Here is a 26,252-nt window from a genome sequence, read left to right as displayed (position 1 = left end):
AGTTATGACAAGATGATTATTACTGTAAGACGTATTTATAGCAATGAACATTATTTTTATTCGAAATCACCAATACAATAAAAAAATAACATCATTCAGTACGTAGTCTCTTTTTTTCACAACTTCAACCTATACTCGGTATACTGTAAGTATGAAATCAAATATATATGACATTTTTGAGGTGACGCATTTAACCGTTTTAAAATTGCTACTTGGTGAATCGGTGAATAAAGTAATTGATTGATAAATTAAGTGATTCCCAATGTTTCCTGACAATTCAAATGCATCATAGTAGGCCGTAATAAACAATACAATAGTCCCGTAGAAAGGTGATAGATTCACGCTCTCTTCGTAATTGGTCATGGCAGAAAGTAGGTGTTCCGATTCTCAAACGTGATTCAAGAAACGACAGCATACAATAACATATTAGCTGTCATTGTAATACCTATTTGTGTTGAAAACAATTTACTCCTAGTAATCATCTATTGGCATCGAATACCCGATCTTATGCAAATTTTCCGTAATCAATGTCAGAAAACTATCTCATGAAAAGCCTGCATTGTAAGATTCGATAATCAAATCTGCAACTTAAAACCATTAACAAACTTTTAAAAGCTCTACGGTCCTTAACAAAAGTTTTGATTATTTAAATTAAGTTCTAGTAAAACTAGATTTCAGTTGATGCATAGAATCCATAGAAATCTAAATAATCAGCGCTATATACATTGTTATTCTGATTTCTGTATTTGAATCACAGAATTTAATATTTTATACGTATTGGACTTAAGCAAAAGTGTACATCATATTATGTACGATAAACATAACTACTGTAGCAGTTGAACAGTTTTTATTCATCTGGCGTTGACCGATGAGTGAACAGCGGCAATACCATGGTACAGTTTACTAAAGATAAACCAAAGTACACCTCGGGTACGATACGCCAAAAAGACAAGGTTGCACAGGTTACCTCCTAGGCCCACCGTACCTATTCTAGTTAATTGCCCTATATGCCTGAGAGAAATAAATATGACACATATTGAAATTGGAACAAAGCTACACCTTGATCTCAGTGTTTACGTTAATCTACCTAACTTATCTGTCTTGTTATACTGCCTTAGGATATAGGTTTTAATATTACGCCTCGAATGAATGAAAAACTCAATATATTCAAAAAATTAGTATACTCAGCATATTCAAAAAATCTATGCAATTTTTTTTTATATTCTTTCATTTGTTCTACATAACCAGACCGTTGGAGATGTAATGCGACATTGGCAATTGGCAAATGACATTTGGCTCATAAAACAATAAAATAAGGTTAAGTTAATCCAAATTCAAGAGACATGTTAACAAAGAGAATATACATACTTAATTTCATTATTACTATCAAATAAGCAAAAAAATTAATTTACTAAAGTTCAAATTTATAAATTACAAAATCTTTTTCTGTACAAGATTAACTACATCTAAGATAAAAAGATTTCCTCATTAGCCAACGAGGCAACTCGAATCACTCTGTAAAATGCTAAAGATATTTAAACGCGTTATATGACGACATTTTTCACCAATAGGTACAAGACTGCCACTTCCATAAAAGTCAGATGATTATGCGACCGGACCTACTATGGAAGCTGGCCCAAGCCTAATTTACCAAACGCTATCTTTACTTAGACGTTCGAATATTTTTTAACAAACCCTTTCTTACTCAATCATTGCCCATTATGTTTGACATTAACTGTCCATCCCTCGTTAGATGAGAGTAAGTTATGATAAGGAGTCTAGTTAGCAAATATATTTCAGAATAAATATAAGTATACAAGAAATTATATCTGTGTACATAATTATGTAAAGCAAATTTATGAGGTTTTCTTACGATTTTGAAATCAATGACAATAGTGTGTTCCATAATGCTACATATACTTTTTCCAAAGTTTAGTTTCATTTTAACAAATATATTGAAACTCATACGGATAGATCCATAAAGATAATTAATAATTACTCTAAAGGTTCCAGTTAAAATAGCAATAATGCTATTGAATTTACCAAACGCTGCAGCCACAACAATTTTTACGTTCATGTATGTAGGTTGACGGGCCGTGCGCAACTCACGCTTGCCTGCATGTCCACCGACCTACGACTTTTATCGAGAAAAACATTACGTCATCAACCATATAGTTCACATGTTCAAATTATTTTATGAGCACATGATTTTCCCCTTAAAGTACCTTGCAAAGTAGCATTTTTCGTTAGTCTTTAGACTGTTGTGATAATTTGAAAAAATAAACCAACTGGATTGTACAACTTGTCAATTTTCATGCAGACTAGATCTTAACTTTGTTTTTGAGGCTTTAATAGTTTAATTAGTCGGCTCAATATTGAAAATAGCTAATTATTGTTTTTATACGAAAATGCGTAAGTATTTTTTCAACTTTTAAGATTCAGTTTTGTTATACATTCACATATCTTTACGAGTGTCTGATAGATAGATAGAATTCAGATTCAGAAATAGGGACAGCTTGCCCATCAACTCAAATAAGAATCCCACGTTTCAAAGATTGATTTTTACAATTTACGCACGATAAAAGTAGAGCAGAAGCTGAAACCCCCCATTATTTTTTCACAGTTTAGTTGTACAATATTACTCGTATGAAGTTTAGTTATCAAAGTGGACGAAGGGAAATCTTGCTATACCTAATGATCGTTTCGTTATATTCCAGCGGGTGACGATGACGATGCCAAATTTGATGTGTACAAGTACAGACGTCGGGCGGAGAGGTCTAAATTGTCTCTCAATACTCGTTATTCTGATATCCCTAGAGTTTTAAGCCAAAATATCATTTATGAAAGGGATAACAATAAAAAGTCGACGAGATACGCCATACTACAGGAACCACGAATTGAATTCTCCATTAACAAATTCCGTGCTCTTCTTCTAATATATTCTGATCAATCCTGGAAAGTTTTCGTCCTCACAACGCTTTTCATAGAATACGTTTTAGATTCTTGTATCTATACCTTTTACAAACCTAACGAGCGGAATTTGTGGCTTATACTTTTAATTGTTTGTCTGAATTCAGTATACACTTTCGACGTTTTAATTGTATGTGGCTTGAAATTTTCAAGAAATTGGAGAAAAACACTTAATTTAGTGGAACCAAATACTAATAAGGTTGTAATAGAAATTCTTCTAGCCATACCTTATGCTCTTCTTTATTTAATTCGAGATGATACAGCGGTATTCGATTTCACTATAATCGCCCCTATCATGTCGACATTACGGGCTTACAGAATTTTGGAATACTTCTATAATAAATCATCTCAAGCTGGAAGTAATCAATGGACCACATTTCTGTTTCAATATCTGATACTTTTATTGCTATGCGTTCACTCGTGGACCTGTGTATGGTTTTTGTTTTCATACCGAAACTTTGATATCCACAAAATACGTTTATCATGGTCTTCAGCCGCTGTGTATCTTCCAACTGAAGAAACATTTGATTGGTATTTCGTTTGCACTTATTGGTCAATCATGTGTCTTACAACAAACGCTATAGGAGATTTGTACCCTGTGACAACATCTGAAAGAATAGCAGCCATTGGGGCTATACTAGTGGGTTTTGCTCTAACAACAATCGTATACGTTGGATCATTGACATCCCAATTTATAACCATCACGACAAGACGTGCTAAATATGTGAGGCAGTTGAAGAAAATCAAGAACTATTTACATCTCATCAAAATGGACGCAGAAACCACGAAACGTATTATGAGGTAAATATCAATTAAGTCATTCTTCTTTTCTAGTAGTACAACTAAATAATTCTTAACGTTTTATATTACAGTTATTATGAAGATCTCTGGTATCAAAAGTCTGGAGTATTTAAACCGGAATTACTCGAGCTCTTGCCTTTGCCGTTACAAATGGAAATATGTTACGATTTGAACGCTGTACCACTGTATAGTTCCTTGATATTTAGAAAACTTCCTGAGGCGTTCCTTCGTAGGCTATCTCTGGCTATGAATCACCAGTTCTATCTACCTGGTGACATTGTTTATAATCATAATCATAACAAGACTATTATGGTAATATAATATTTTTACATCCTGCATTATGCTTATTACAAGCTGTATGTAAACTAGAATTAAGCAGATAATTTTCTGGTAAGGAATCTTACTAAATTAAATGAAATCGAGTTCAGTTATATCAATTTCATTCTTATTAGTTTTACAATATTTGGCTATGAATTATGTATTAAAAAACATTATAACTAATAAATGGAATAAAACTTTTGTAGGTTTGTATCACCAGCGGAGTACTTGAATTGTTATCTGATGAAGATGATGAAAGTCCAATGATATCTTTTAGTAAAGGTACTTGTTTCGGAGAAATATCATTAGTCTATAATATCCCAGGTAAGCAATTTACACCTGCACTTGTTTATTTCAATGAAAATTAAACATTAACAACTTATTTTCATAAACATTTCAGCAAGGTGCACTGTTAAAGCTGCTACTTACGTAGAATGTCAAGTGCTAGAAAAAGCGGAGTTCATCAAACTAATGATAACTTACCCTGATCTAGTCGATGGCATACGCAATCAATTACAAGAGCGTATTGAAAGAAGCCGTCTTCGAAAGAAACAGAAAATCAACAACTCTCCTTTGTCACTAAATATATATGTATCAAAAGATCGCCCAAAAAGTAGCATCAAATGTTTGAAAGACAAATTGAGATACATACAAGGTAATAAGAAAACATACATGAGAATCGCCGTAAAAGTTTAGAAATATCTCATCAAAAATATTTTTGCAGGTAAAACAGACGCAGATACAACGAAAGATAGCGAACTAGATCAAAACTGCCTGGATTTGTACATTATGTCAGAACATATTAAAAAGAAGACTGCAGTATTTACTTGCATAAATGAAAAAATACCTTGGATTCTTGAATGGGATTGTTATCTTGTAAAATACTGGGAGCAAGTTATGCTCCTCATTGTATTTTATATTTGTATCATCTATCCCTACTATATCGGAATCAAGAGACGATTCCCGACCGATGGATTATTCTTTCAGTTTTATATTGTTGTGACTGTTATTTTGATACTAAACGTACTCTTATCCTGTGTGACCGCAATAAAAACGAAAAAGAAATATTTTAGAACTGTCAAGAAAATACTCAATCAAAGAATGAAAATGTTGGGTTTTTATTTAGATGTGGTTGCAATAATACCTTTCGAATACATCGTTACAATTCATACATATTCTGATGTAAAGTATCATGATAACTACAGAGATCACCTATATTATCTATGCAAAGGTTCAAAATTGTGTCTTGTATGGAGAATTTCAAATTTCTTTGAAAAATTAGAAAAGAAATTGCTTCTAAACACTCTCATAGTAAAGGTAATAATAGCAATGCAATCAATATTGATGGTATGAAATTGAGCTACATTTTGTAATAATTATACTCGTATGTATGCAGTAAAATGAATTAAATAATTTAAAGATCAATATTTAATTTTGACTTATTTACCTAGGTGGCGAAATACTGTGTTTACATCAGTTTGTTGTGTTATTGGTGTGGTGTGATATTATACATGGAATCCTGTTTTGTAAGCAGATGTTCAGAAACTTCATGGTACAGCAAAGTTGTGACTTGGGAGGACCAGTTCACTCTAAGAGGAGCTAACAAGTAAATTCTTTGATGATCTAGATTGTAAGCATTTGATATTCACAAAGTTAAAATAGTTTATTTATTGAATTGAACTTAATTGTACAAAATATATATGTATAGCACGATAGGCGATCTTAATGCTAGAAGCACTAGCTACCACTTTATTAAAGAAGTTAAATAATTCTTTATAGAAATTCAAAAAGTTGTAAATGTGTTTTAGTCTTACTTATGCTTAATCTTTACAGGACAAAATACCCATTAATACCATCAGTATACTTCGCTACGACTATTTTGCTGTCTGTTGGATATGGCGATTATACCCCTGGTGACAAATTTGACATGGGTTTTGTAGCTTTCATAAGTTTGTACGGTGTTTTGCTAATTGGGTTCAGCATCTCTGAATTTTCAGCCATCGTGACTCATTGGTCAAGGTAAATTAAAAAGTTTACTTTTATTCTAAAATCAATAAAATCTACCATTTTCTGAATATATAACATTAATAAAAATAAAATTTTAATGCATCTTATTAAAATTTTATTTTTATAAAAGTTTGCATGTTGGTACATACATACTTTTTGCACTTACTAAATCACAATGCTAAATCTTATTTTACAGGACCAAAACCGCATTCTTGGAAGTCATTATAACTATAGACAAATTCTTAAGAGAGAATAACATGCACCCAGCAATAAAGGCGAGAATAATGTCTTTTTACGATTTACAATGGCAGTATAATTCGGTAAATATATTTCGTATATTATGTCGACTAAACGGCTAAGTAGAACAGAGAGTCAGATAATGGCTTGACTCACTCACAGCACTGAAATAAAAGTTATGTCAACGCCAGTACGTAAATGCTATTAGCATTAAGTCCATCTTTTGTACTTTACAAATTGTAATTGTTACGATAAAGAATAAATAAATAAATGTTATTACACTCACCTTTTTAAATTTTAATGATGTACAAAGATGACATGCTGGCATCGTATTATTTTGTTGAAGCTATATAAGAAAATTTGTACCAGTAATAAACATCTCTTTAGGGAGTAGAGCTAACTGAAGAAAATTGGTTAGAAGCAACAGTAATACCACCAGAACTTCGTAAGAAAGTGCTTCATCAAGCACGCTTTCGAGCTTTAACATCAATACGCTTCTTTCAAGTTAAAAACAAGGAATTCATTCAAACTCTAACTGAAAGTAAGATACTTCTCTAATTTTAAGACTTAGTCTGTGATTCGATATTTAATTCACTGTACTTAGTAAGTTTAATCTTGCTTTGTGCATTGTTGAATAAGTGTATTAGATTACCTACATGCTGACTTTGGTGTTTCATTAGACTAATTTAACTACAATTTATTTGTTTTTAACAATCATCACGCATTTGTAGATGCTCCAAAGTTGAGAATCAATCGATTGTAGCAGGGTCAGTATTCTACAAACGTTTTAAGCATTGTCACTGCACTTTTAACCATCCACTTAACCTATTTTATTTATGATATACTGTTGTGAATTAATGAAGACTCTTTATTTTATGTTTCCAATTCAGGGCATAGTCCAGATGCCACTACGCATCAGTTTTAAATATATACTTTTTGTTTGTAGCTGCAACTGATATCATACTACCACCAGGAGAAATAGTATACTACGGAGGTACAGTTTCAAGAGAGCTGTATATTATTGAAAAGGGATACTGTATGCTTACTTCTCATGAAGCGAACGAGATGAAAATACAACGAGTTATAGGCCCTGGGAACCACTTAGGTTTGCTGGTTCTTTTGTATGGAGTTCCAGCTATTGGAACTGTCGTAACTTTGACTCATTGTAAAGTAAGTACTTTGAATTACGTGTTGTTCAAGTAATTTGGCACATACATTTAAACACATTCATTCTAATTAAAGTACAAAAACTATATATCGATGTAGAGCAGGGCCTTACCATAGAGACAGTAACTTGTATTTTTTCACCCTTGACCATTTTTATGCCGATTATATTCACACAGGTCAAACTGTGGGCAGATAATATAATAGTAAATCTATAAAACTGCATAAAATATGGTCGTGTAGGTAGCAATATTTATCAATTCGACCTCACGACCACGCTTTAAAAAGGCATTTCATTAATCAAACCCACATGAGCTGCAAGCTTGTTATTTCAAACATCAATAAGAACTTTAGAATATATTTTTTTAAAAGTACCTCAGTTTGCAAGGCGGGTGGAAAAAATTGATTCAGCCATAGAAATTGGCGTAGTTCACTATAAAAATTAAACTAATAATAAAACAATAGTACAACGTAAAGTCGCGATTCATTCCGAGATAGGAAGGCTTATGTTATTAAAGGATGAATTATACAAACTGATGTGCTCTACGTGTAAAAAATAGTTTTATGGTGATGATAACTCATGGACAGATGCTTTTAGTTTTTGCCTCTTACAGCTCATAAGTATAAGCCACGCAGCGTACACTTCAGCACTGAGTTTATTCCCAGCAATGAAAGAACATGAGAATTTGCTGACACTCGAAGAACTGCGCATGATTGAATGCCAAGCAAAAGCTCAGAGAGCCGAGGGATATCTGACTCGGTACGATAAACTTACGGAGAAGCATACAGTTAAAATCAGAAATCTTTTTAATCGTTTTCTTGATAGTAAGTATTGTAGCTTTTCTTTTATTACTAGAGATGGTTTGGTTGGTAATTGAACATCTACAAAAAAATTAAATATACTAATACAATAAAGATATAAAGTATGTATGTATATGTGTGTGATATAACTTTAGTAATATCGAGCAGTCAAAAAGATACTGAAACCACAAATAATTGGTGTCTTAACGCCTTACTCAGCTTGATTTTTTGGTGAAAGACAAATAGCAAACACACACTTGTTAACAAATAAATAACATCAAGAAACAAAAGTATGTTAACTGTGACATGTTAGATAAAACTCATACTAGTTACCATAGTATTCTGATTGTTTATTTACGGCATTGAGACCATAACGACTCCTCGGAAGACAATAAATCCACATGCCAGAGATAATTTGAAACAGGAGAATCTCTCATTTACTGGTGAAAGACAAATTCTTTTGCTAGTGGTTCGTTTTAGAGTGACGCTGAAAATAGTATCCAAGATTAGGACAAAATCCGAGAAGAATCCAAGTGTTACTTTCATCAAAATGAAAGCCACCCTAACATAGCTACTACTACTGTATGAAACCTTTACCTAAATTTGATCTACTACTCGTATACGGTACTTTCTTATTTTTATTTTTTTATTTATTATTTATTGTAACATTTACAATTTGTAAAGTACTAAAGGCGGTCTCCTAATGCTAATAGCATTATCTAGCAGTCCACCATTGGGTTAAGCAGAGAACCTTTCTTGGATGTAATCTTTGCCTTCGGGAAAGATATAATATGTGATGCTGTTTTTATAAAAAATGCTTTTGTTTTTAAAATAACTTTCGATGTTTACCAATAAGTCATAAATACGAAAAGCAGACAGATCAAATTGTAAGGTGATCTATGGTCCCAAACGATTGGCGCTTATTACTCGTATTGTCTATTATTAATATATTTTTCTGGCCTTTTTCAGATTCATTTATTAATGTTTATAATTATTATGCCGAAAGAAAGGAAAGTTACTGGAAATCCTACGAACAGTTTCACATTCTCAACAACATTGCTCGTTGTACACTCATGCCAATTGCGATAAAACCTGATGGTACATTTCTCAAATGTTGGGCTATTATGAGAGTTATAGTTGCTATTGTATTGGCATATTTGATACCGGTACATTTTTTCAATACTAATTATTATATTAAATACATATTAGAACTTCGTATTATCAAATATTTGTATAGAAAAAATTTCATCGGTTTGATAATGAAATTGAAATATCTGTATAATTTAAAACAGAAATTAAGTTTTATCTCAGTAGGATCTTTGTGAATATCGACCTCAATCGGAAAAAGCTGACGTATTAATTTAATTTCTTTGTATGTGAAACACTAGCTCCTATACAATTGCTTTTAGAAAATTATAAAAATATGTGAATATAATGTGAATTATGGATTTCAGGTTATATTATCTTTGGCGCCGCTATGTGGATATTTTAATTCAACGTTATTAGTATTAGAATTAATATGTTACATCGATCTTTACTTGATGTTGCACGTTGCTTATTATGGGCCTAAGAATCAACTCATCTACCATCCTTATTTGACTGCAAAAAACTATTTGAAGGTTACTTTTTACATTTTTTAAGTAAACTTGTCTTGCCTTAGTTTCTCTCCATTTAAACCTTAAGTGGAATTTTATTTAAACGTCAATAATTAAAAATATCGTAGATTTCCACCGCTTACGTCGACGCTAACTTTATTTGCTTTACAAACTGTACAAGTGTTAACACTATTATATAAAGAAAACCTAATTATAAATCCCATGTATTATAATATGATAAATGCTAAATATCGAAATAAACCCAATTTTATTTTTATATTCGAATTGGTTCTCTAATACTTAGTAATTCTTTAAAGAAGGAAAGTTGTGCAATAATGGTTTAGTGATAATTTATCAGTAGCATTTAGTTTAATCAGGTAATAGGTAAGTATCATTCACAGATACTCATTTGACTTTCATTAATGCGTAGATATAATTCACTAACATATTGTTATTTCTTGTTACAGGGCCCTTTCACAATTGATTTGTTAACTTGTTTACCATGGTATGCCATATGGATAATGTTTGTATCGAAGCACAGCGAAGATCATACAGAAGCTGACCATAATGTCAACCCTCACGTGTACCACTGCATGTTTAGAATGATCAATGTATTACAAATATACAAAGTCTATGCCGTCTTTTGGGCTGATTCTGTGTCTGCGCTGAAACGGGTATAACATTAATTTTATTATACAATTTATTATATCTCACTGGATTGTTCTTTTCTTTTTGATAACTATTAAGGAAATAATCAGTTTTTCTAAAAGTAAAATAGTACCTTAATAAGATGATATATACAGTAGATTATTTTATATAAATAATTAAAATAAAAATGCATTACATATTTAATAAATAAGACTAATATTCATATAAGTACATAAATGTCCAAACGAAATCGCTGAGTGAATTTCCCTGAAATTTATCACACTGCTAGTGATTATCACGTTACGCACTATTTCAATCTCAGTCATGCCGTGACCTTTCAATCATTTGGTGATTATAAGCCCTGTCTGCCCCGCAAGAGATAAAGGCGTGATTGTATTATGTATAAACGAGCGCTAGGTGCGTGCTTGCTAAGGAAAGATTGGAACTTTCTACGAAGGCGAGGTCCGTGCACAATAAGTTGTTTTCTTATATATATTTTATTTATATCGAGCCCAACTAATACACGGCTTTAAAGTACTTGAGGCTATTCAAAACAAACGTTCCGTCAAAAAACCATTTATTTTTAATCATATTTTTAATTCCAGGCCTATCTTATGAGTGTGGTACAATTCCTCATTGTGACGCTGTTTTTCCTCAATTTGTACACATCGATCCTTATCATACTGTCATGCAGATATGTGACAGCGCCGGACGAGCATGAGTTCAAAAGAAAGTTGACTAAGTTATCGTTACCCGGTCCATACATGAACGCCACTTACCACCCTGGCGGTAACATGATATGTGCACTTGGTAAGCCAATAAATTTTAAAAGTATCTCAAAATACACTCCACAATAAATAAGGTATTCATTAAGGCAATGGGCTAGCAACCTGTGACTATTTGAATCTCAATTCCATCAGTCTCTTCGGGGTTGTTGGCGCTGTATAGCACGTAAAGGATGAAGATGTAATTGTATGTACACACTCATTATTATAATGGTAGATAAACCTTTATTTCTTCATAAAACATACATTACAGTAGGTACAACACATAAAAAATATAAAATTTTATATACCTAATAGATACTGCATCACCACAATCCGTTATGTCAAACTTCTTTTTTCAAAGGATCCTGGGTAGACAAGTCGAAACTTCTGAAAGACGATTACATGGCGCCAGTCAAAGTTTATTTGCTGGCTTACTATTGGTCAGCGACCAGTTTCAGCGGAGCAGGCTTCGGTGACATCACGGCCCAAGACACCGCCCACATGATCCTGGCCATTTGTATCAACATACATGGAGTTTTGTTCTTTGGGTACGGCTCTATAATTTTCCCCATATAAGTACATAGGAATATTAAGTTGTTTTGAATCATATTCTGTTTTTATAAGGCTCTTTGTTGTTAGTTCCTTGGCGTGGAATATAAATTTAATTTGAAACAATTTAAATAACACCTACATTAATTCTTTGTTTGTCGTTGGAAATATTCGAAATATTATGTAGTTAGATATGGAAAATTCGAAACATTGCACCAACAGAACATTCATTTATTGTAAATTCTGAATTAGATATGTCTACGCAAGAATAGCGTCGTTAAAGGCAATGGCTGATCAAGTCCTTACTAAATTTCAAGAAAATTTGAAGCACTTAGATCTGTTTTTAAACAGAGAAAGTGTATCGTTTTCGCTTAAGAAAACTGTAATTGAATACTGGAAATATCAATGGAAACGCACTGGAGGTTGGTCGGTAAGGGAAACAGCCTGTTATTCCAGAAAATAAACTTAGATAGTATTCTTCTTCCTCCTGGTGTTTATCTCTCTCTGAATAGGAGAAAAAGTTGATATTCTATTCAATTTTCAGGTCTAAATACCTCCAATATACTGGATCTTTTGGTACCTAACTCTTACATGTACGCCGTCTCAGAATAACAAAACAACTTTAATGCATTATACATAAATTCTTTGTGCATATCATACACCGTCAATACTTAAATACTAATACTGAATCTCTGCATACTGCCTGTTAGCTTATGCAATGAATTTACAATGCATTTTCACCTTCCATACTAGCCTCTGTTGACAGAATCGCGCATTCCACACAAATTAGTTCCTATGGCCATGACTCACATTTTAATGTATTCTAATCCTTAGCACCAAACCATATTTGGAAAGCTTCATGCAAATTTAAACGAAGACGCAGTACTGTATATGTATGAAAAGACCTTGCGTGAAATACCTCTTTTCGACGATGTAGAGTACTCTTTCTTTCGGGCATTTGCGAAGAAATTACAGGAAAGATATTTTCAAAAAGGGTACATGGTGTTGAGGTCCAACGAGGTGATAGAAGCCATGTACATTATTTACAGAGGAAAGGTGCGTGAGTGCTCTAATGTCATATTTTTACTGATAACACGTTTTTTAACTCCCAATAAGTGGCGTATCAGATTTACCATGATTTTGAGATTAATTCTAAGATTATCCAAGTACCTAAAAACTCGAAATGAATAATGATCACAGAACAGTTCCGACTATCACCGTCATTACTAATATATTTACCATTTTTAGGTTTTAACCTAAAAATGGTAAATATATTACCTAGTATGACGGTAGGTAATGGTAATGCTCTATCAATTGATGTTCGTTCGTCTCTTGAACGGCTGATTTAGCTGTTTCTGAAATATAAGTGTAAGTCTTAGGAAGGAAGGATTTACACCGAATGAAAAGTGAAACACTTAAATATCAAAAACCCTGGTCAATGATAACATTAAAATTTTGTAGGTGGATATAGTGTCCGATGACAATGAAGTGGAGGCGTGCATGGGCCCAGGCGGTATATTCGGAAATATCAAAGGGGCATCTAAATATTTGACGCAATCAAATATTATTGCGTCGAGGAATATAGATTTGTTAGTAATAAGGGGCCACGAATTTTATTCACTGTTGAAGGTAAGGTGAATTCCCACATTATAAACACTTTATTTTAAAAGAAACTTTAAAACTTGATATCCATTAAGCACCTCCTCCTTTTTAAAAATAGGTTGAAAATTATTTTTCTATTAGGTAATGGGTATGTCTTTAAAAGTATCGTATCTTTATCAACACTTAATTTAAATTGTTTTGGTTTTAGAGCTATCCGTCAGTTTTGCGGAAAGTAAGGAATTGCGTCGAGAAAGCACCCAAAGACTATGTGTTACCAAGTATTATATCTACTCCAGAACATGAAAATACCGAGGTGATAATTTTCCATACTTTAGTATTAAAAATACTTTTATCTAAATAATTATTATCATAGCTTAAGTCTGAATCTCAATTCCATAAAGCGAAATGTGTCTTTATGACTATGAGCTCTAAGACATAATCTTAAAAATAATCACCCATTTGAAAATTCTCAAAATCGTATACTTAGGTTATAGACGAACGTACCTTTGATCAAATCGGAGACGTCCTAGCAAAAGTACTGGTCGAGAGTACCCGAAACCGACGAGCTTGCATGAAGAGAGTTATGAATGAATTTGGAGGAAGCGAAAGAAGTGTGCAGGGATCGGGACAAGTGGAAAGATGTGGTCTCTGCCTACCCCTCCGGGAAGGAGGCATGATTTATTTATGTATATAGGTTAAAACTAATGTCACGAGCCCTGCATAAGCACTTCTTCTGCGTAATCATGTCAATCTCATGCAAACTCGTCAGTATATGTTATGTATAATGTTGGTCTGCTTGTTGACTATGCTTCGTCATATCTTAAGTGCTTATACAATATATTTTTTTAAATATAAGTAGATACGTTAAGTTATGCCATACGCACTATATTGGTTTCCAGATAGAATCATACCCATTGACATACGAATCTGGCGAGGAGGAAGAGGAAAATGAATATGTGAATATTGATACAAGTATCGAGGTGGGTACGTTAGTATGATATACTTAATAATAAGTTTTTGGGGTCCTAAAAACTTATATTTAAAAATCTATGTAATAATAATATATACCTGCATATTCAAGCAACTGGATGTGTAACAGTTATCTAAAACGGTTTAAAGTACCGTTTCAAAGTTTCATTTCCTGTCATAACCAGCCCAAGAATCGAACCTGGAACCCTGTTCTTCAAGAGGTAAGAAAACAACAAATAAGTTCACCAGAAAAGCCGTATCGCATAGTCAATTTTGTTTCAGAGTCCACAACGAAGCACGGCGGAGATTTCATCACATGGCTCCAGATCTATCACTTCTACTGGGAATGTGGATTACATTCCTGCATCGCTTTTACTCTTCTCGCCACATCGGTTAGTTACTTAATGCCTATGAAACTTTCTTTATTTTGTGTATGCTACATGCGTATATGTTACATGAACGCGTTATGATTTGAGTAGATACTTAAATGAATTAAAAATTTAAGATTTACAAATTACGTATTCACATCAATTAGTAACAAAAGCAATATAAACATTTAGTTGTTCTTTTTTTACAGATGGTTCAGAAGCAGCATTATCCCAGATTCTGCTCTTATAACAATTATGGGTAATTACCATAATTTATTTTACTGAAAATTAACATATAACTACAGACATACACATATAACCTCTTATCCCCTTAGGTAGGTACGCGGTAGGCAACAGTTTCGAAAATACTGATTGTAACTATATAAATTAACAGAATTTATTCTTCTTCTATAATTGACTTACAAAATCCTCGACCGCAATCAAAGGCAGGTCCTAGGCTTCTCTCCAGAAATGTTGCAACCGGGATAGACGCCAAAAGATATTAATGACTCTTTTTAGTATTTTTAATATATAATATTATTTCTAACTACGATCTGTATTGTCAATTTTTATAATGTTAATATTTCGCTTCTTGTCAACAGACTTACTCATCATGGTGTTATCGTACGTAGATTTTATGAGCCTCATTTACCAGATGGCGTTTCAATCTATCCCTCACTTTTTGCATTTCTGCATCGCCATGGACTCCGTATTTTTGTACAAGCTGTTTCTAGATGTGCATAGTGGGTACATGAACAGATACGGCGAATACGTTCTAAACCCAACGAAAGTTAGAAAGATGTAAGTATTCTTAAAACAGATGCCACTTAAAATATAAGATTAAATTATAACTTACTTGCAAACACAATCACATTACACCAAGGTGTCTTTGGTTCCTCTAACCAATGGCGCGTCCCAATTCCTTGGACTTGAATTTTAGGGCTTGGGACGTACCATAGGGTAAAGAAAACTGAATAACTTACCTGTAAGGCGACTGTACCGACCCCCTTCTTATCTTACAATAAATATTAAAAAAATAAAAATTAATGTTGAAAAGTTGCAATAAACGACAGTCTCCGTTCACTCCCAAAATTATAATTTTTGTTGTAAGTACCTAAATCAATTCAATTCAAGGACAAATAAAAGTATTATCATTACCCATATCGTGACCTAGAAGTTCCTAAATGCCAATTTGACATTTTATAGGTACTTCTCAAAAGTGATGCTTCGAAGGCGGGACTTCCTGGCTAACTTACCGCTTTGTTACCTAGCGTTTGCATTGAACCTTCGACAAGAGATGCAGCTAGCATTGTTCTGCTACATGAGAACGCCACAGCTGTTTCGAATCTCATATTTATTCACCTTCAGGTCTCACAGAAAGATTAATATAGGATCAGCAAATCTTATCTTTAAATTAGCGTAAGTTTTGAAAGGTTTTAATAATTCGTTTTTCGAATTAAAGCATATCTGTTATTAATCCAGAATTTCCTTATGCACTAAAAGTTAAAGAATGTGAGACTTTTCTTAACAACCAAAATAGTTTACATACATATAATTGCGATTTCTATGTGCTTTTACTTCTACCAAATTAGAAACAGGTTTATAGGTAAAATAGGTAAGCAGATTTTAAACCATGATATTACCAAATTTCTCCTAGGAATATCGGAATAATGGCGTCGATATTGGCCCATGTTAATGCATGCCTGTTTTTCAAATTATCCTGCCTCACGCCAATACAATGCAATTCGGCTAATTGGATGTTAAAAAGAGAACTTAATTTAAAACCAAAGTTTCAAGAAGTAAGTAATCTTAACTATTAAACTACATGGATGACTTCAAGAAACTTGCATTGAATTGCACAGTATATAATATCATTAGATTTAACATCAATTTCATACTATGTGACATTGATAAAACTTATTTCCCTAATTTTATAATTATCTTTAAAAAATTAAAATCTTTATAAAATTAGTTAAACATTATATACATATTTTCAGAAAAACTATTTCTCCATATACATCGCAGCTCTCTGGTACATCATAAACCTGTTGACAATCACAGGGACGGGAGACGTTTCATCGCAAAATGATTTTGAAGTTATTGAGACAATTATCATCATCATCGTAATTAAATTCTGTGCAGGTAAATAATTTAGTTCAAAAGGATTTCTAAGTTCATAACAGGTTAATTTAATATAACTCAAACGGCTTTTTGGAAAAAAGAAGTAAATAATAAATATATGTATATAACTAAGAAACCGCGGCGCCTACCAACTCCATCAGACATCAATGTGTAGATTGGTGTACTTGTAAGTCATGATTTGAATACGTTTTATTTGTAAAAACTTATTTTAGTAGTGCTATCCGATCTATCTGATACTTCGATTTTGCATTAATAGATGTCGCTACAGGGCACTGACAAAGTAACTATATTATCTGTACTTAATCAACAAGAAATGTAAAAGATAAACGCTAACATCCTAAATATCTAAATCTTTATATTTCTAGGTTTGCTTATATCTGAAATGTCCGCAATGATAACAGCACATTCGTCGTCTCGCATCGCATATGATTACGTCATAAACGAACTGAGAGACGGGCTGAGAGACATGGACCTGAGTGTGCATCAGATGAATAAGATGTGGGATTATGTTAGGGAGCTGTGGAACAGACATCAAGGCAGACAGGTGGCAAAATATTATATTTAGGATTTTTCCCCCAATTTTGATAGATTTTTTCCGGGATCATATTTATATCGTAACTATTACATACAAACAACACAAAAACAAACAAAAAATAGAAAAGTAAGTAAGAAATTATTATTTTTTTGTTAATCTTCAAAGAGCCGGGTTATGTAGGTCAGGCGGGACAGACATGAATCATTATCATGGACCCCAGGCTCCTAACCAGGACTTCTCCTGCACCCGATAACTGACTCCAAGAAGATGATGATGTACCTCTGTCTTTTTGTAATTGTAGTATATAAATAAATAAAATAAATATCAAAATAAATATCAGACTCTCTTTCTTCATCTCAAGCATTTAGCTGTTCGTTTCAAATATATATTTTTTTCTTCTTGCCAGATGCCAGAACTAGTAAGTACGCTGCCATTCCGCCTCCGATGTCAAGTCATGCAGGCAGTCTACGGTTGCCACATAAAAGAGTCCATGATATTTAACAAAACCGACGACGATTTCAGAAGAATGCTCTGCATGTGGATGAGACACTGCGTATTTTTCCCAGGAAATTATATCGTGCAATGTGGAGATTCTGATCAATGCATTTACTTTATTCATAGAGGAGAGGTTGGTTAAAAGCTATTAGCGTCAGATGACAGAAACTGACAGAGATGTAGGCAAAGCTTCTGTAAAAGTACTAGGTACTAAGTTTCCTTCGTAAATACCGGTACCGATAAAATTATCTAACGGCAATGTGTGGTATTTTTTAATTTTTTGCACATTTTGCATTTATTTCATTGCTTCTAATTTAAGTACAAAACTGGCATTATATGACATATATCTTAAAAAAAAGGTTAATACAACGATTCTTTATTGTCCCTGAAACTTACGTTCGACATAAATTCATCCAGCGAAAGGTGACCATTAAGTTTTATTTGCTCTGACTGTACCACAGTAGTGATTTGTGCATGTGTGTATTTACAGGTAGAAGTGCTGACTGTGCATCAAAACCTGACCGAATCAGTCTACGATATTCTTGGCCCTGAAGACAGTTTTGGTATTGCACAGGTAATAATTTATCTCCTTCAGCACGGCGCATAAGTAGAAATATACTTTTCTACTTTGCTACACAGCTCATTCCATATTACTAAGTATAATAATCTACATAAAAAAGAGGATGCCGATTGACTTCATAATAAACGCACAGCCCAAAGCACGGTCTATAGATTTACAATTTGGCATACGTATAGGGTAGGTTCTCTTATGTGGTAAAGATGCGCTAGATCAAGATTTGACATAATTCCCGCGGGAAAGTGCAATGTGTGTATATATTATCAAGAGTACCCAAAATATTGCATGAAAGGAGTGATAAATATTATTCGCATTTCCAAGACAGGAAATAATTTATTTTTTCAGGGTCTATTTGTGGGAGTCTGTCATCATTTCTCATTCAGAGCACGAACAGTTGTAGACATAGTTTACTTGAAGTTGGACCAATGGAAATATTTACTCGACTTTTATCCCCAGGCCGCAAAAATAGTACAAAGAAAAGTGGAAAATGTGTACTTAGCTATATAGTTCATATTATGTTTATTTGATGATTTAGGTGATAGATATTAAAGATAATTATGAAAAGTAAAAAAATATTTATTGTCTTTTATTGACATAATACTAAAAGTGACCCTTATCTCGGATCGACAAAGTACCAACCAACATTATAACAGGAGGAACTTTCATAGTTATACTAATTTTTAATTGTAAAATAGTTATCAAAAGATAAATCCAACAATTACATTTGTGTAAAAATACGACGAAATATTTTATACTCAAGGAACAAAGTAAAGGAAATGATAGCATTAAAAATTTGCAGCGATGATGAATTTTGATTGCTACGATAAGGTTGGCATATTTTTAACTTAAATACAATAATTTGTTAAGAGACATTCATGCCAGCACTTTTTATCAATGTCAGTACGGAAACGGCGAAAAAAACACATAGCCAGCCGTACCATAAAACACGAGAATATTTTTTTTTATATTTATACTTTAAAAACAACTTTTTTAAACCAAATTTTTGCTGATGATCACATACTTTATAAAACATACTTAAAACGAACAGCAAGCCCGCAATATTTTTTACCGACTGACATTTCCCACTCTGTGATCTGAAGACTATATACACAAACAAAAAAATATCTAATCAAGAGGACATACAGTTCGATATAATATATTCTTATTTCTACACAAACACTATCTACATAAACAAAACAACTGGCTCACTAATTCGGCCTCGCTCTCTTCCTGGTAACCCTCTGTGAAATCTCCGGAATAATCTCCTGTGTCTCCTCCGGGATGCTCGCTTCGCTGTCCACAACGGTAGATGCTTGGGAAGCCTCCTTAGGAACGTCTTCGTCAGACCGCCGCGTCTCGTTTGGGAGTTGTGTTAACCTGGAACTAATAAATAGATTGCATTTAAACTATGCTACTATATTATATTACTGACTAATACGTCAAGGCTGCACCGTAGCACTCAAACTAATGTACAAAAGAAAATAAAAAAAAAAGAGTCAATGTTGTGTAACATTGAAGGAGGAGGTTAATAAGGAGGTTTATATAACATTGAGGGAGGTTTATATAAATTGCAAAGAACTTATTATTGATCTATTTAATGAAAAAATGGATGTTAATATGGTGTGTTTGACTGAGCATTGGATCTTGGAGGGTGAGCTGATGCCCAGTCTTAACAATTTTAATGCGGTGAGCTGCTTCAGGAGAGGGTCTGCAATCAGAGGCGGTTCTGTAATATATGTTAAAAATGGTCATCGCTGTAAGGAGCGCCATGACATAGTCAGACTTTCTCTTGAGCGCTGTGTTGAGGTATCTTGTGCCGAGCTTGAGGAACACATTGTTATTTGTATTTATAGTCCACCCAACAGTAGTATTATGGATTTCCTGAATGTAATGGAGGAAGTTCTAATAGTAGCTACAAAAAGTAATAAGAAAGTAATTGTTTGCGGTGATTTTAACATTGACATATTAGTTAGCTCCACAGTGACAATACAGTTTCTTAACCTATTTAAATGTTTTAACTTAGATAATGCCTTCTTGGAACCAACCCGCTTCACTGCCACATCTGCTAAATGTATTGATAATGTTTTTAGTGAACAAAAACCAAATAATAAAAATGTATTTAGTAAATTACCCTCTGATCACTGCGGTCAATTAGTTACGTTTTCCACTACGCGTAGTACATGTGATGGATTAATTATGTGCAGACCTATCACAGCCCATAAAATCAATAAATTTACAAGTTCTTTAGAAAATAAAATTTGCGCAGTAACTTACACGGGCAGCGATCCTAATGGTCATTATAATAAGTTATTTACTACCATTTCAGACGCGTACTCTAAAACATTTATACAAAAGAAACGGAAATGCAATAATAACTTTAAATTCAATGAATGGGCTACTGTTGGCATCTACAAAAGTAGAAAGACTTTGTACGATTTATATGCCCAAAAACAGTATCGATTTGAAAGCGGCTTCGTAGACCATGTTAGGAATTATTCAAAAATTTTCAAAAAAGTATGTCTACATGCAAAATCTTTGTTCATTAAAAACAAAATAAGTAATGCTCCTAACAAAACAAAGGAAACCTGGAGTGTTATAAACAAGGAAACTGGTAGAAGTAATTTTAAAGAAAATATTAATGAAATTAAATTTAATGATAGGAAAATTACCTCTACAACAGAAATAGTAAATTTATTTGAACATTTTTTTACAAATATACCGTTGGAATTAACTTCAAATATTGACTCATGCCCTAATGAAGCTGAAATACTACTTAAAAATAATGTCAGCATTTGCAGTTCCAAATTTAAATTCTTAAATATTGACCCTACTGACATTATTAATACCTTTAAAGAACTTAATCTGAAAAAGTCTGAGGATTATTGGGGTATGTCGGCTGTTGTGATATGTCATATTATAAATATTATAGCTGGGGACTTAGCATATATATTCAATAATTGTGTTGACCAAGGGATATTTCCAAATTTAATGAAGTATAGTAAACTAATTCCATTATTCAAGAAAGGTGAAAAATCTGATCCTGGTAATTATAGACCAATCTCAATTTTACCAATTTTGAGCAAGGTGTTCGAGAGAATCATGCTTAATCAAATGTTGCGTTACTCTTGTCACTCATATTCTCAATGCATGGGAAGACTCACAGGATGCCATCGGAGTGTTTTGCGATCTGACCAAAGCATTTGATTGCGTAGATCATAGAACTCTTCTGCTCAAGCTCGCTCATTACGGGTTCGATACTGCTGCCGTTGAACTAATTAAATCATATCTTAGTGATAGATTACAGACGGTAGATTTAAATAATACAAAATCGAAAGGAGCGACGGTAAAAATTGGGGTACCGCAAGGTTCCATTTTGGGACCTTTTCTCTTTCTGATATATATCAACGACCTGCCTTGCATGATTGAGAAACAGACTGGCATCGTGTTGTTTGCAGATGATACGTCACTAATTTTTAAAATGAACCGCCGTAGCGAAATCTGTGATGATGTGAATAGCACTTTAGCCGCCATCTCTAACTGGTTTACAATCAACAACTTATTGTTAAATGCAAATAAGACCCAATGCATTAAGTTTACACTTCCCAATGTGCGGCAGGCAAATGTGGATAATAATATAAGTAGTAAAAGATTAGATTTAGTTGATAGTACTACTTTCTTAGGAATAACATTAGATTCAAATTTGAAATGGCATGCTCACATTTTAAAACTTTCTAAAAGGCTTAGTTCTGCAGCATACGCTATTCGTCGTATTAGGCATTTGACGGATGTGGCAACTGCTAAGCTAGTATATTTTAGTTATTTTCATAGTTTAATGTCATATGGTCTACTGCTTTGGGGATCAGCAGCAGACATACAAACTATTTTCATTTTACAAAAAAGGGCAATTCGATATATCTACGGTCTTAAACAAAGAGATTCCCTTAGAGATTTTTTCAAAAACCTAAATATTTTAACTTTGCCCTCCCAATACATATTCGATAACATCATGCATGTTAGGAAAAACTTAGACTCTTTCAAAAAAGTAGGTGAATGTACTAGTAGATCACTGCGGAACAATTACAAGTTGTCGATCCCAGCACATCGGCTGGCTAAGGTAGGGAAATCATTTCTGATTAATTGTATAAGATTTTATAATAAATTACCAAAAAGTGTTCTTGAAATGAATGATAGAAAATTCAAACAGTATATTAAAGTTGAGCTTTGTAGGAAAGCCTATTACAGCACGGATGATTATATTAATGATAAACATGTGTGGCCCGAGCTGGACATAATAGCCTCTTAATTCTTGTGTATTTTGACATGATCTTGACATAATTTGTACAGTATGTACATATTTTATTTTATATTTATTTTATTTGACGAACTATTCGTATTGACATAATCAGTTCTACATTCATACATGTTTTTTAATGTAGACAATGTGCATTCGTCCACGATTTTGATTTAAGAGATCTATATTTGTAAATTGACGTCCTATGAAAATGCTGCAGTGTAGTTTGTTCCGCCGCTTCTTCTACACATGCGCTTTGGAAGCGGTAGTAGTTATAATTAGATTTAAGTTATGTGACGTCAATAAGTGATACCTTGTATCCAATTTTGAAAATAAATCTATTCTATTCTATTCTATTGGAGGCACAGGTTCAAAAATCCTTCTCTTTTGAATCTTTGCCTCCATGCGGATCACGCTTTTTTTTACAATAAACGCGTAAAATGTTTAATATGATTATAATACTCACTGTTCAGCGCTTTGAAGCCTCTCCAGCTGTTCAGCATTGAAATCGCATTTGCAGCACGGCCACTTGTCCACCTTCGTCAAGTACCGCTTTAGGCAGCGAGTATGAATGGCTAAACCACAAGAAGGACAGTTGTAACCCTGTAATCAAAATATTTCAACTCATAACAAATGACACAGTTTAAGTATTAATTTTCTTCTTTTTGTGTTATTGGTTTCAAACTTTATAATTACATTTAGCTCAGAAAGATGTGTGGCGCCATCTCTACATCACATAATCACAATAGCAAATCACGCAACGCTATCAGCCAATAACAGCGAAGAATCTAAATCGCGCAAGCAAAGTTTTCATGGAAAATAGCATATATATTTATATATATATTTATATACAACTTCCAAAACAATATCGTTAGAGCCGCGTTCTTACAGGTATAACACCTGTCGGAAGATCTTCCCTGCTCCGCACACATGCACGCACAGTAGGAGTTATACGAAGTTCATTTTTAAAATATTTTATGCTTTTACTTACTCTGAAAACAATTTGTTTACAAAGACAGCACTCTTCAATAGTGTCTGGCATATTCTGTCGGAGGTATCCTTCAAATTCATGTATAGTGCGCACTCCTAAAGCGTAATTATTTTCGTCCTTCTCTAAATACCGCATTCTGCACCATGTATCTAAAAGTTTCTGTAATCAGTGAAAGATAAATTAAGTTGTATATCAAATCCTTTAATTTTAATTCAGTGGTATGAATCAGATCATTTCAAAACCTGCTTCAAGGCTTTTAATCAAATCAAGACACAGAACACATGCATTCTAGACTGTACTGTATGTCTAATGATCTGATGTACCTGTAGGTACTTACATTCTAGTCCTCACAATATGATATCAGTGTTATTGTGTTGACTTGATGGAATGGGTTGCCTTATTTGAGTATACATATCTGAGAACTTCATGCAATATCAACTAAATGTATCACGCAGAGTATGAGGCCACTTCAGTTAGAATTTTGGACAGAGCATGATGAGAAACAAACTTTTGACGCAGGCTGAGACCTATGGTGTCACAGATAAGTACACTACTGCTGCGCCACATAGGTTGTTAAATATATATTATATTGATATTATATATTTGTTATCTCACCTGTGCATCTGTTTTAGTAAATGTGCTTTTCATGCTTCCCACTAAGTTCAAGGCATGTATACCTGTAATTTGCCTTGCCTCTGTAGTCATTATTTGCTCCATGAGAACCCTGAAAATAAGGAAAAGTTACAATCAACTTGCCTCTATATTTGGCATTTGCAATGATTTTTTTTTACATTAGACATTTAAGTGGATGCTGGGTTGGGTATGTCTATAACTTGCAACCAGATAGAATTAAAAGTCATTCATAAATATAAGTTGATTATTTTTCCTCATATGTTTTAATACACAAAAATAAAAAATAGATATTTTTGGCTAATGAGTGTTGGTTTAGCCATATTTTAGTGAAACTTTTAGATCAATATGAATACTTGCCTGAAATACTCTAATTCTGTAGCAGTAAAGAATGACTGTGCTTTGGTTGCTTCGTCATATCCTAGTGATAAAAATATCACCACCTCTTCATTGGTTAACTCATCATTGGTCAATTTAATAGTTTGTTTAAAAGGCCGTATTTTGTCATTTATCTCCTGAATCATATCTTCAAGAGATGAAACTTGATCATCTGTAAAATATCATTTATGAAAAGTTAGCCAATGGATTTTACACTTGTAAGTCTAGAACGGATAGTAAAAATCACACATTTCGCACCTGAATATGATCTTATTGCTTCTTCAATCTCCGGTAGGGACATAACGCCGCGACTTGCTATTGACCTTAGAACGAACCTGTGCACGTTACCGTAACTCATTTTGTAATTTAAAAAATACCTTATATTTATTTTAACAAGTTTACTCAAAAATATCTAAAATTGTATGTAGGTACTGTCTGTATAAAATTTTAAATTCACAAAAATATTCAGAACCGCCGACCGCCAAGCCGCCAAGATGCAATTTTAAACCTGGATGTCATCTATCTGCCACTGTCACTGTCATTTTTTACCACTTTTATCACCTTTAGACCACTGTCATAAAATTTAATGCTACCAACTCCTACTCAAATTTCCCCCCGAAGTTATTTTAACCCACGGCGAAAATTCGATGAGGTGTTAGAAGTTTGGCCGTGCCGACACGAGCCGATAAGTCACGTATCCATCAGTGTCAGTGAACAATTACCCAGTGTTGTCATATCATACGTACATTAATTGTTACTGCTATATTTTCATCTTTTAAACTGGTTTTAGCTCGAGAAATGCAATTATCTACAATAGAACATGATACAACTGTTGATTGAAATCGGAATGTTTGCTTTATGGATAATAATTTTATTTTCAGATTTCTTAAATGGCCAGAAATAGGACGTCAGTGGATTTATAGCTATTAGACTTTATTAAAGGCGATGAAAGATGAAAATGATGATGAAAATCACTCACTCATCGCGATATCTCGAAAATTACTAAAATTAATATTCACAATAAACTGTGGCGTAGAAATGTCGCTACAGTATTTTGTGCTTAGAGGACGTCCACCATGAAAGGATTTTTTGATATTCCTAGAGGAACGGGTGACAAAGAGACTTTTACGCAGTCGGAGCTACGGACGCTCTTTAGTCTGTAAATAAAGACGATTAACAATAAAAATAAAAAAATATTTCCAACCCATGTTCACATTATCGATAAAGATAAATATGTTTTGAGCCACATTAGTCGCGCACATTAATACATTTCCTAAACTGCATGCTAGCAAGAAGTGGACACGTTGAAATCAACTTTGTGTAAAAATACTTAGTCCGAGCATTTTGTTCTTCGACGAGGGAAAATCTTTGGGGAAAATAGTCCACCAAGCCGAAAAATAACTGTCAAATGAAACTT

General features: G+C 33.3%; 2 protein-coding genes across 2 annotated transcripts; one reads left to right on the top strand and one right to left on the bottom strand.

The window, feature by feature from the left end:
• Positions 1–2,408: 2,408 nt before the first annotated feature.
• LOC106136361 (uncharacterized) lies at positions 2,409–19,052 on the top strand. The gene is made up of 32 exons (XM_060946256.1): positions 2,409–2,412; positions 2,718–3,771; positions 3,843–4,083; positions 4,296–4,413; positions 4,490–4,744; positions 4,814–5,406; positions 5,541–5,695; positions 5,923–6,108; positions 6,293–6,416; positions 6,721–6,874; positions 7,280–7,503; positions 8,112–8,322; positions 9,268–9,464; positions 9,753–9,917; positions 10,361–10,567; positions 11,147–11,351; positions 11,670–11,856; positions 12,110–12,287; positions 12,692–12,913; positions 13,319–13,486; positions 13,668–13,772; positions 14,359–14,439; positions 14,711–14,820; positions 15,006–15,055; positions 15,399–15,597; positions 16,003–16,215; positions 16,454–16,595; positions 16,794–16,938; positions 17,304–17,482; positions 17,880–18,101; positions 18,459–18,542; positions 18,891–19,052. Exons 1-32 carry the CDS (start codon positions 2,409–2,411, stop codon positions 19,050–19,052), a joined length of 6,540 nt encoding a protein of 2,179 aa, XP_060802239.1.
• A 62-nt stretch (positions 19,053–19,114) lies between these two features.
• Positions 19,115–25,353, bottom strand: LOC106136386 (non-structural maintenance of chromosomes element 1 homolog). Its single transcript, XM_013336918.2, has 6 exons — positions 25,094–25,353; positions 24,818–25,007; positions 24,443–24,551; positions 23,828–23,986; positions 23,303–23,439; positions 19,115–19,928 (listed from the first exon to the last, which is right to left on the bottom strand). Exons 1-6 carry the CDS (start codon positions 25,191–25,193, stop codon positions 19,754–19,756), a joined length of 870 nt encoding a protein of 289 aa, XP_013192372.1. The 5' UTR covers positions 25,194–25,353; the 3' UTR covers positions 19,115–19,753.
• Positions 25,354–26,252: the final 899 nt, after the last annotated feature.

This window comes from Amyelois transitella, chromosome 10 (genome assembly GCF_032362555.1).
Source record: "Amyelois transitella isolate CPQ chromosome 10, ilAmyTran1.1, whole genome shotgun sequence".
In the NCBI taxonomy this organism is placed as follows: domain Eukaryota; kingdom Metazoa; phylum Arthropoda; class Insecta; order Lepidoptera; family Pyralidae; genus Amyelois; species Amyelois transitella.
The sequence above is the reverse complement of the archived record's forward strand: the minus strand, read 5'-3'. Positions and strand labels throughout refer to the sequence as shown.

Bases quoted from the DNA above. Each gene is read 5' to 3' on its own strand.
- LOC106136361 (XM_060946256.1), top strand. The intron at 11,857-12,109 runs GTACGGCTCTAT...ATTCTGAATTAG, and splicing joins CATGGAGTTTTGTTCTTTGG to ATATGTCTACGCAAGAATAG. The intron at 16,596-16,793 runs GTAAGTAATCTT...ACATATTTTCAG, and splicing joins TAAAACCAAAGTTTCAAGAA to AAAAACTATTTCTCCATATA.
- LOC106136386 (XM_013336918.2), bottom strand. From the start codon at position 25,193: ATGAGTTACGGTAACGTGCACAGGTTCGTTCTAAGGTCAATAGCAAGT. The intron at 23,987-24,442 runs GTGAGATAACAA...CACTGATTACAG, and splicing joins TTACTAAAACAGATGCACAG to AAACTTTTAGATACATGGTG. The intron at 19,929-23,302 runs GTGAGTATTATA...TCTATTTATTAG, and splicing joins AGGCTTCAAAGCGCTGAACA to TTCCAGGTTAACACAACTCC.